The sequence below is a fragment of the Mugil cephalus genome, chromosome 21 (assembly GCF_022458985.1).
Source record: "Mugil cephalus isolate CIBA_MC_2020 chromosome 21, CIBA_Mcephalus_1.1, whole genome shotgun sequence".
In the NCBI taxonomy this organism is placed as follows: Eukaryota; Metazoa; Chordata; class Actinopteri; order Mugiliformes; family Mugilidae; genus Mugil; species Mugil cephalus.
Genome location: NC_061790.1, coordinates 10,767,519 through 10,779,521, shown reverse-complemented (window position 1 = coordinate 10,779,521; position 12,003 = coordinate 10,767,519). Strand labels below are relative to the sequence as shown.

At 45.0% G+C, this 12,003-nt stretch overlaps 1 protein-coding gene across 2 annotated transcripts; it reads left to right on the top strand.

Annotated features, from left to right (window-relative positions):
- The first annotated feature begins 2,507 nt into the window (after positions 1-2,507).
- Positions 2,508-7,962, top strand: tdh (L-threonine dehydrogenase). Of its 2 annotated transcripts, none has more exons than XM_047573886.1 (9): positions 2,508-2,673; positions 4,279-4,472; positions 4,593-4,635; positions 4,727-4,797; positions 5,412-5,561; positions 5,659-5,831; positions 5,973-6,063; positions 6,422-6,691; positions 6,919-7,962. In XM_047573886.1, the coding sequence occupies exons 2-9, from the start codon at positions 4,286-4,288 to the stop codon at positions 7,056-7,058; spliced, it is 1,125 nt and encodes a 374-aa protein (XP_047429842.1). In that variant the 5' UTR covers positions 2,508-2,673; positions 4,279-4,285; the 3' UTR covers positions 7,059-7,962. The 2 variants fall into 2 exon arrangements, with proteins under 2 accessions (XP_047429842.1, XP_047429843.1); XM_047573887.1 differs by lacking the exon at positions 2,508-2,673 and adding an exon at positions 3,449-3,579.
- The last annotated feature ends 4,041 nt before the right edge of the window (positions 7,963-12,003 follow it).

The window sequence follows — 12,003 nt, the reverse complement described above, 5'->3', positions numbered from 1 at the left end:
TTTATTTGTTTTGGTTTTTTTTTACATTCTAGTTGTGGAAATTTCTGGACTGGAGTCGCTCCGTAGGGAAGTAGCTATGCTCCATGGACAAAAGAGTAACACTGGAAACCTCACGTAGGCATTTATTGAGAATGTCTCAATAGATTAGTGTCGTACACTTTGTTACTCTGATTGTTCAGTTGTATGACTTTCCATTTGCACTCAGACATATTTTTTTCTCTGTATCGGTTGAAACACATCCAAGTGGACCGCTACCAGACTCGTACTCTGAGAAGAACTTGTGTGAGACTCCTAGTGATCAATTCATGCAGAGTTAGTTCCTCTCAGCACTGCGGCCCGTTTTTGTGTCTTTCACCTCTTTGTTTTGGTTTTGCATCAACTTAAACTGATTGATGCAGTTTCGCCGATCTCAGTTTCACATGTTGCACCCATTCTACCTCAAGGGCACTTTATGGCAGATAGACAGAGTTCAAAGCTTTTAGCTGCCACTCATCCGAGTAGCTTCTGCGGTTCGTGACTGGTGGAGAGTTTGGGGTTTAAATAAGAACGTCTGTGGATGTTGCCCATCGGGAACTTGCTGGCGCGACTAGTTTCTAGATTATATATATGTTGGGATGGGCGGATGAAGAAACTACTCTTCAAAACTCTATAAGCCTTTATTTGACATGTTTGGATAGACCACGACCTGGATGACTGAGAACCTTCAAAGACAATGAGCTACATCTACTCAAACATTCAACAGGGCAGTTTGATGAGATGTATGTGAGAATCATTGTTCCGGTTTCACCGTTTCTGCTTTGAAACATCAACGAACAACCACACACACACACACCCTACAGAGGCTCAGAATTCAACCTTCCGTCACCCTCACAGCTCGCCCACGGATTAGTAAACAGCACCCAGGGTACCGAAATATGTTGCTGTGACGAAACAATCATCAGACTTGGGAATAAATAGCCGGGGACCAGCTGCTTAATGGAGGCATGTAATGGCAGCCGCAGTGTTTACGGTGCCACCGTTCATCCGTCACTCATCCCGGTGTCACTGCACTGAGGTTTTGGCTGAAAGCCTCACTTTACCTAATCACAAAAGACCCTGTGATAGCCTCTTGGAACAAGCGAGGACTGTGTGTAGCTTCTTTTTTTTTTATGTGAAAAACATGGTTTCTAACTGAAGCCATGTTTGAATTACATTAATATTATTACTGCGGAGAGCTTCAGCATTTAACAGTTATCAGGTATCGTTTTCTTCTCATGTTCCCTGGAAGCAAAGAGCGGAGCCCGGAGGTTATCCGAGTACACGTTCCTAAGACGAAATAAACCTTCGCCTTTTTGCCAATTCATTCAATCTAGGATTTCATTAGAGATGTCTAGGATTTGAGTTCCGAAAACTGTGTCAGCTTACAGATTAACTTGTTTTCGACCTGTTGCTTTCCCCCTCGCCGATGACAGCCGTGGGTGTGTGCGCGCGTCCACCACTCACAGGCCAGCACAGCCCCCAAGAAGCCCACCCTTCACCCATTCAGGGGCATCGTCAGTCTCCCTGGCCCTCCTCTATCTACCGCAAACAAACCTCTAAGGCAAACAGAGGGTGTGTGCTTATACTCACATCATGCCATTCACTGATAAACATGAATCTGAGAAGCTTTACAGCTTCACCTCTCAGGCTTCCTTCCAAGTCACAAAAAGCTGCTGATCTAATCATAAAAAGTGTTGGATTACGTGACTGCTTTTTTTAGTTTTTATCTTAGTATGTGGCTTTTATAGACACGTGAGCATATTTTAATCTGGGGGGGCTGTACTTGCACTGCGGCGGATGCATTTTCTCAAGGATCCCTTGAGTGATGGCAAACAAAACATCACAGTGGCTATATTACAAGATTAAAGGAAAGAAAGCCTTTTAAATGGTGACTGCAGCCAAACCATCACGCCCAGCAGACTTTATTTTCAAAATTTACAAATATATATATCTTTAAACCAGACAATTTGGATATATCCCGATATATATATATATATATATATGTATATTAAAAGAAAGAATTTGAAAACATATTTGTAATACTTAAACATTTCAAACACTTTTTTTAGTGGAATTGCTGACATAAACATACACAACACTCGATGGAAAGTGGTGATTGTTTTAGTTTTGTGTGACAACATAATGTCTGAATATTTTTTGGTGTGGACTCCAAATTATTTAAGACATGGGCTCTGGGAAACAGTGTTTATATTGTCGTTATATTAAATTAAAGAGAGAAAAAAAATGATATAAGATAATATAATGTCACATAACACGGCGTACACAACAAAGGCTGCATCAAGGGACCACATCCTGTACCAATCACGTTTGTCACATGGCTCCTTGGATGCAGATTCGCTCCTTTGAGGTCTCAGGTTTGACCGGCGCTGTGTGGGGCAGGGAGGGAGTGGTCTGTGAGGGAGGACCGCACCTCCGGGGCTCCGCCAATCGGAGGAGAAGCCGGCTTGCCCCGAAACCAGATGGCCGCTGATATATAGCCTTAAGACGCAGCTGATGCAACACTGGCCGGAGATAACACAGGCGACGCGTCAGAGCGCAGCAGGCGACTGGAGCAGCTCGGAGCAGAAAGCCGCATCTCATTCTCGTCAAGTCACGCCGGATTTTTGGTTTACTGCTCTTCTTAGACATTAACTGGTGAGTAAAGTGCTCCTCGCGCCGTTATACTTCCGCTAGGAAACATCATATAAATAAATAATAATTATAACAATAATTATAATAATTATACAATAGCTGTGTTCAGTTTATCCCTCGCTATAGGCTACCACGTGCTTCCCTCAGTGATCACGGTGCGCTTTGATTTATGAGATGCATTTGCCAAAGCGAAGCCACACCTTCTAAATCACCTTAAACTGATGGTGTAACGATGACTTGCCGAGGATCAGGCAGTGTGCCAAGTCCACGGACGGCTCCCGTCTGGCGCACTGGCCTGGTTTCATGTGTCTGGCTCACCGCCTCTCCCAGATCCGTACACTTTAAAAACGTTTTACGTCTCAAATGATGGTCGCCTCACCAAGAGTGTGTCCGCGAAAACTAACAAACAAACAAACAAGAAATTGAATGAAAGAACAAAATAATTAAAAGCAGCGGCAAGCGTATGGAAGCAAATCACAGATTTTAAAACAAAGCCACGACTCGCTGCATCAGCAAAGGAGGGGGCACCCGTACCCCTCTGTTACACAACTGCCAGGCTGATGCAAAAGGCGACGCTGGCACAATCAGAGGTCGGCACATGCGTGCGCGGAGGCGAGATGTAATTATCTTTTCTGCCCAACGCCAGTTGAAGTTTTATTGTTGGTCTGCGGTCTCTGCTCCAATAGTTGCACAGCTTTCGACATATCGGGAGGTCAAGGTAAGCGAGGTTTCTACATCGTTCCAAAAGTGAGCCCTGTCACCGTGATCTTGGACCGGTGGTCCGTCTGGTGGTACTGTACGGCGCTGTACGCCCTCTCTCCCTGATTGGCTCTCGTTGAAGGCAGGGTTGTATAAATACTCTCACGTTACCCCTTTCCTCCCTCTTTTTGGAAGCGCCCAGACCGGTCGGTGAGTCAATTTCTGTAATGATGCATTAAGTAAAAAAAGTCTTAAAGTATAAGTGATGAACAAAGGGGGAACCAAAATGACTGCCAAATACAGATTGACTTTGGTTTTCAATATGCTTAAAATATAGTTCCAACTTCTGTGTAGCCACAGACATTTAAAACATTTACATCATCTATATATTTACATGTTATTCAAGTGAAGAACCGATAACTGTTTGGCGCTGCTACGCGCTCTAGTGCTCCGATCCTGCGCGCCTGTGGATAGCCTATACGTGTCGTCCCCGCTGGCACATTTTCACGCACCGCGTTCAGATTAATTTTCTTTTCATTCGAGGATACGTTTGACGAACGAAATGGAAATTGAATCGACTTTCGGTATCAGATTCAACGTCGGGTCCTGTGTTTGTCTCCAGGCGCCTGAGGTCTGGAGCGGAGCCCAAGTCTCTGGAGACAGAACTTTAAGCTTCGATCAGAAGAAAAAAAAATGCACTCAAAGAGGCTTCCAGATGATGGCGGCCAATGTACACTGAGTGTATAGGAGCCGGATTTATAGAAGTCTAGATTCACATTAGCTTTCGTGAGAATGATCAGACTCTCCCTCTTAAAGGAACTTGACGCGCTGAATTTACTAATGGCTGTGGAATTTGTTCGCCCGGCTGTCACCCAGAAATGAAAGGTATTTTTTTTTTCAATCCTACAGACAAACCATGCCTGTCATCAGAACCCTCAGCAAGGTGGCCAAGCAGGCCCTGCTCAGCACCCCCGGGTGTGGCTGCCAGCCCCTAACGGTGGCTGTGCGCAACATCAGCTTCTCCCCTCGACAGGTGACTTCCGATGCCAGCTTCCATTCTGTGTCCTTCTCTGAAACAGACCACCCCAAGGTGCTCATCACAGGTAATTATCGACGTTTTGTTGACAAGTAAAAAAAAAAAAAAAGTCTCCATGCAAAACCAACAATGATGATTATTAGCTCTGTCCACACTCAGCATTTCTGTTTCCCTCCTTTAACTTCAGGTGGCCTGGGACAGCTCGGGGTGGGACTGGCCAAATTGCTCAGGTGAGAACTGGAACTTGTCTGAATGCAAATGAGACATGACTCAGCAGATCAGTGCTGCGGACCTAACGTTTCAAAACATTGTCCTTCACAGGAAGAGGTTTGGAAAGAACAACGTCATTTTATCTGACATCAGGAAACCTCCAAGCAACGTTTTCCACAGTGGTGAGTGACATTGTATTCATTCAATTCGGACACACACAAGACAATGTAAATTTTTACTTTCAAAGGCCGGGTAATCAGGCAAAGGCCTTGATTTTATCTAAAGGATTAGATGTTCTCGCAGTGTAGTGTGTGCTTTGTGTTCACACAGTTTTTGTTTCACCACATGGGAAAACACATCGATGTCTATGACTAATTACTCAGGTGTTCTGCAATAAAGTCTGCCACCTGATTGCCTAAGATTAAAGTAAAAGAACCAGCGTTGGCAAATGATGCCTCCTCCTTTCACATCCATTTTTGTCTTTGTTTGTGTAGCTCAGGACATCAATGTTTCCTGAAAAATGATGTTGGTCAGTCTGTCCAAATCAATATGTGACACTCAGTGACGCTGCTGGTGTTCAGTAAATACGTTTATGACCGTAACAGGAACATAATAGCCTGCAGCTCTGAGGACATGCCAGTGAAATATGCAACAGGAAATGCACATGATTTCTAGTAACACAACAGGGAAGGACACGTTAGCAGTCAGTTAAAGCATCCATTTAGAACATTGGCATTTTAATTATAAATGTTATCGTTTTACTCGAGGTGAATTCAAATCTCTCTGTCACCATCAGGTCCCTTCATCTACTCGGACATCCTGGACTACAAGAACCTGCGGGAAATTGTGGTGAACAACCGCATCACCTGGCTGGTGCACTACAGCGCCCTCCTCAGCGCTGTTGGGGAGGCTAACGTGGCCTTGGCGCGCTCTGTTAACATCACCGGTGAGTAAACCCGAACGGACGCAAAGGCAAAAAACAACATCCGTTAAAATGCCCTTGCAGTGCACTCAAGGAATGGTTCAATCCGTGTGTCTCTCAGGACTCCACAACATCCTGGACATCGCGGCAGAGCACGGCCTGCGCCTGTTTGTCCCCAGCACCATTGGTGCCTTTGGCCCCACTTCCCCCCGCAACCCAACACCAGATCTGTGCGTTCAGAGACCTCGCACCATTTATGGAGTTTCCAAAGTCCACGCTGAGCTGATGGGAGAGGTGAGTTTACTGCGACACTGCCAGGGAAGAACGGCTAAAAGTTGACTGCACTCAATGGCATCATGCGTGATTGTGGCCAGTCCATCGCAGAGCGGAGCATTTCATGTGATCAGCATTTCATACATTTATGTTCTTCAACAGTACTACCACCACCGCTACGGCCTGGACTTCCGCTGTCTCCGCTACCCAGGAATCATCTCTGCTGATTCCACGCCAGGAGGTGGCACGACAGGTGAGATGAAGTCCATGTATATATATATATATATATATATATATATATATATATATATGTATATATATGTCCTGTATAGCATACATACGGTTTCAGCTTTAATGGGGGTCTATTCCTGGACCCCTCCTATCATGTGTCATCAAGTGTTATGTAACTGCCTTATTCCACAGGGCTGTCATGACTTGTTGCATTTTTAGCCCAGGAGACAACTTGATCTTCATATTTTCGCGTGTCTGAACAGCCACCATTACTCCCCAATTCCGTGCTCTGTTGCACTTTTCCCCCCAATCACCCTCTATTTGATCGCAAGGTTTTTATTTCAGATTGGGTGTAACGAACATTTTTATCCCCGCCCCAGACTACGCTGTGCAGATTTTCCACGACGCCATCAAAACCGGCAAGTTTGAGTGCAACTTGAGACCCGACACGCGGCTGCCCATGATGTACATCGACGACTGTTTGCGCGCAACGCTGGAGGTGATGGAGGCGCCGGTCGACACGCTCAGCATGAGGACGTACAACATCAACGCCATGAGCTTCACCCCCGAGGAACTGACCCAGGAGCTGCAGAAGCAGATGCCCGAGCTGGAGGTCACGTATGACGTCGACCCAGTGCGACAGGCCATTGGTGAGGCGCTCTTTGGTTTGTTCAAGACTCTTTTGATGGCGGTAAACCACCAAAGATATATTTGGAGTTAGCTAACACTATGAATAGCACGTTCATAGTAGGACCAGACCTAGCATGGTTAACTTGCTTTAAAATAGCCCTAACACCTTTGCTATCTGTTTATTTGATAAACTGATATGAGCGTTTAAAATTATTTTAAAACTTCTACGTCATCTGTTCCTTTTCAGCCGACAGCTGGCCCATGAACTTTGACGACTCCAACGCACGGAGCGACTGGGGCTGGAAGCACGACTACGACCTCCCGGAGCTCGTCCAGACGATGCTCAACTTCTTTGGCGCAGAGACGCGCATGGCTCGCGCTAACTGAGGGCCTCTCTGCGGTGTTTCTTTGTACATAATGTGAAAACTGACCAAAGAGAAACGCGGCCTGTACATAGTCATTCTCTCGCTTCTCTCTGTAAAATCAGAAGGGCTCCTCTTTCTCGACACAAGGCAACCGTGTCTCCAGAATGTAAAGGTCAGTGCGGGCCTAGACAATCCTTCCCCGCTCATGCCTGTCTGACCCGCTTTCCCCCTGTTCTGCTTGGAGATTTCGGTGAAGAGCAGCCTGTCAGTGGAACGGCGTCAGATGTATCAGGGATATCCACTTGGCCTGTGACAAAACAATGATGACTTGCATGTTGTGCGAAATTTTTCTGGGGAAAAATTTAAGTTACAAATTGGGAACGTTGCATTGAGCATTTGTCGGCATTTCTACCTGTTTTACTTTGAAAGTCCAAATGGGACAGGGGGTTGTTTTCTCTTAAATTTCGAAAGGATTTTCAACATTCAGGTATGCCCAAAGCTCCAAGGCTTGAAATCAATCAAGAGGTGTATCCTTCAGTGCACTTTAGAAGGAATTATATTCGAAACGATGTGACAAATAAATGAGCCCCGTCACCTGCACGGGGTGATTATCTGATACGGTGCATCAGTGGGGCGCAGTAATTCTTGCTCTTCGGTTTATTCCACTTTATTTATTTTGTCGGTGTTAAAGTTATGTTGAGGGGTGGGGGGGCGTTCTTGAAATAAAGGGATTTCTTAAGACTGTTGTTAGTTCCTTTCCACTTTTATGTTGTTTTTTTTTTTTCATCAATCTGTGGAGCCTTTTGAAACGGTAGGGTTTGCGTTTAGCCACATTTGGCGGTGTCTGTCGAAGAATTGCTGAAACCGGTTTGAAAGTCTTCTCCCGATCCCCCAACAGGCGTTGACAATAAAGGTTTTTCCACGTACACCTGCCTGTCGGTCTCTGTTCACTCAGTCTCATGAAGGCAACAAGCCTCTGGCAACGTTTCCTCAGTTCTCAGCCGCTCGGAGGAGGAAAGGGGCCTGTGCCAAACATTCAAGAACAATATGTCCTGACACTCAGTGAGATCGACATTTTAACAGTAACAGTCTGAGCAGGAATGTGTTTGTCTTTAGCGTGAAGGTTAAGTGTTAAGGGAATGAGTCCCACCTTTTTAAAGCAGAATACAAACATTGGAGACCAGCGGTGGAGGAAATATTTAGATAATTCCTTTACAGTGTGGTCAAATACCAATACCACGCTGAGTAAATATCCTCTACATGTAGACGTCCTGAAATCACAACCTTATAGTAAAGTGACTATACTATTTTTATAAGTAAATATAAGGCCCTGTGAGTGTTGAGCCTTTTTTAACCAGGTACATGATGGTTTTGGATTTATTCACTGCATAAAAACTATTTAAAACACAATTAGGTGGTTTAATCTACTGCAAATAGAGCACCAGAGGAGAGTGTGCACCAGTAGATGAAAACCATAAACCATCTGCTAGCACATAATATCAACAGCAACGGAGACAGCGTGATGCGTGGCCACGCTCGGCTTGCTCAGTAACTGATTGATGATGTGGCAAATGACGAAAGCTGCCAAATGAATTCTTGATGTCGATGATCTGCGAAGCCTGAAGTGCTGTGATGTGCAGAACCCTCAGATTCACCTCAGATCATGACCTTCATTGATCTGACTGAACTGTCAGCAAATAAAAAAAAACAAAACAAAGCAAACAAGTATTGCCTTTCTATCTGATTGCATGAACGTGTAAAATGCCATGCATTCAGCAACAGGGACCTGGAACATCCTGGTGAGTGCGTAATGATAGGGCCACGCTAAAAATGAAAACGTTTTTATTGCCTGAGAAGAATCCCCGCGGTAGAATGTGCATACGTGGAGAAAACACATCCCGCTGTTTATCGCAGCACCTGCACGCGCCGACATGCTCTTCTTCTTCCATGATTCTCTTTTTCCTAAGATTGTGGGCTGCAACGTGAAGTTAAAATGCCAGTTTGGTGACATAATCTGTCTGTGTACAAATTAGATTAGAAACCTGCTCCGACTAAAAATAGGCTGGCTAGTCTTACGAACTTTAAATGTGAACTCCGGGACCGTGTGTCACACCGAGGCATATGATATCTGTTTTTAATGTTTTTGCTTATGGGATACAGAAATAAATCCAGATGGTTATTCATTTTATCAAAACCGACCTTGATATTTAAGATCCACTGTAAAAGGTGTGAGGTGGCAGGCAGTTAACTGCAGAATGTGCTCGTGTCTTAGACTGAACTTTGAGGATTCATTTCTTCTTAATGCTAGAATTCATTTGTCAGTTTTCTTTTAACAGTTTGATTTGACGCAGGGACAAATGAACATCCTGGAGAAAAGTGTCCCAATCAGCAGATCAATAAAAGCACCAGTGGCGTCACCGAACAGGATCATAAACAGTAACCCCGAGGACAGCAATGTCCGTGACTGCACGCCTGATAGCCTTCCTTCAATTTCTCTGTGTCAGGGATTGCTCCTCTTCCAACAGACCTTGTTTTTTTTTTTGTTTTTGGCTGCAAGAGAAAGAACATCGCCCGGTGACAGCCGGGATAGGCTCCAGCAACCCTCACCACCCTAATGAGGATAAACGATAGTAGAAGACGAGATGAGAAGGAAGAAACGTGGGGAGACGGACGGACTGATCGTACTGAGACGTTCACTTCATGTTTGTAAAAGCTTTCGCCACTCATTAGAACCGCGCCTCCCTGAATGTACATCGGGAAATGTTGCCATTTTGTCCATTTGTAAGGACAAATCTTCAACAAATCATCTTCATGCCTTTATCTCACATTCCCACTAATTCGACACTGTGTCGTTCCGAGCTGCTCCCACATCCAGCAGCCTCTGTGCAAACACGCTGGACTTTTGTAAGGTTTTGCAACAATAAAGTACGGTGATCAGATCACAGAGGCACCCTGATAAATACGCAAAACAGACTGACTCAACTGAGTTATGAAAATACATTTTCAAAAACAAGATTACGTCATCTCCTTCCCCTTATGAAACCTCGAAAGTCAGTTGCCTTTGGGATCTTGTCAAGAATTATAAATTAGAGTGGATGTTTGCTGAACCTTTGAGTACAAAGACATTTACACTTACATTCACATGAATCCAGCCATAACGGAGTAAAGAGCATATGACTTAAAACTCTCCATGTATCTTTCAGGATTTACAGCACATATAGACACGTGTCCCGGCCTGCTCTGCGCACATATAGAACTTTTTAATAGCTGCAGGCCCAGAAGCAACATATTCAATTTTGGTTTTGCACGTCCATCCGTGAATGTAATCTAAAGTGTGTGTGTGTGTGTGTGTGTGTGTGTGTGTGTGTGTGTGTGTGTGTATGTCACATACGAAGCTTTCCAAGAAGAGGCCCAGGGGACGTTTGAGGAAACAAAGAGGCACCTTCACTTTTTACTTCATGTTCTCATTCTGGTAAGGGAAACCTTGCCTCTTATGTAAGACACCTCGCTGGGCGTGCACACACTTGCGGTCCCGCCTCGCAACGGCCAATCACAGGGCTTCCTCGGCCGCCTGGCCCCCAGTGTTTTGTTCGTCATCGTGTAATAAGATTCGCCCAGTGTGTGGCAGATTATGCTGAACCGGGGCATAAAGTGAAGGGCGAGACATGAGGGAGGCGCTGTGGCAGTGAGCCAAAGACGCCTAAACACTATGCTGTAATTCCTCATGGAGACCTGTTGCTATGGCGATGGAGGCCGAACCCCCACCTCCCTCCTTCACACCCTGCACACTGATGTCCCGCCCTCTTTCCCCAAGAGGAAACCGTAGAGGCCTGCCCTGTAATGTATATCACTGCCTTTCAGACTGGTGACTCAGGACAATCCTGCGCCTTCTCTATTCCTCAGAGCTGTCAATGTTCGACAGTCATTAGCTGTGATAGAAATCCATCCCCGAGAGATGATAAATTCACCAGACTTCTCTTTAATGTTTGCAGATAACGCCACAAATCATTTAATAGCTTTTCATTGCTCCAGCAGTCTGGAACCGGATCGATTTTTACAATCGGCAGAAAATCTATTCTGACTCTGGTCTCCTATTTATGAGCCACACTTCTCGGATGATGCTTTTGACCCGATCCGGCCTTCACACTCCTGAATATGTGATTTATGCGCCTTTCGCGGCTGCAACCCTTTCAAGGAGAACCTGGGTTCATTAAAACAAAGAGAACCGGAAAGATTAGTTGCAGTGACACCGCATCCATCAAGTTCTAAAGTCTCCTTCTTCGCAGGACACGGTGGATGAAGATGACAGTATTGTCTCATTCCGATCACTTGCAGGCGTCTGTTACGTAACCACAACTTACAGTCCCCGGCTTGAGGTGACAACTTTAACACAGTTTTGGGGTTGAATTAGAGCCTCACACGATCCACCTTTGACTCGTTGAAACCTAGGACGAAACGAACCGTGTTCACTCGAATCCCTGGAATCAAACATGCTTAACGACTTAAAGACTCGCTTTAAGCTGCTATCGCCTTATCATCACTCTTCACTTCAACTACGTATGTATTTCAGACTTCTGTTCCTTCCCTGCTGTAATCACATCCTGAAGGTGACTCACGTCAGGTGTTTTCTATGTATCCTGAGAATGAATTCAAAGAACCAAGCTGCACACATCTTTGGAGATATTTGGCATGAATAAATATTGTGTCAGTCTTTACTTTGGGCACACAAGAACTTTCAACATCTGCTTCACGAGTTTTTTTCGTCTGATAAAAGTTCCCACACAGCTTGCATAACTGATTAATAACCCAAGGACACTCACTTGCGACTGCAAAGCCACATTGTGGGGACCAAAGTAACCCCACGGTAACATCCTGTGTCTTATCTGCCGGCTGTAGCTTCATCATATGTCATGCTTGCGGTTGTTTATTTAGGTTAGTATGCTGCCTTTACATGCTGGGTACAAGTT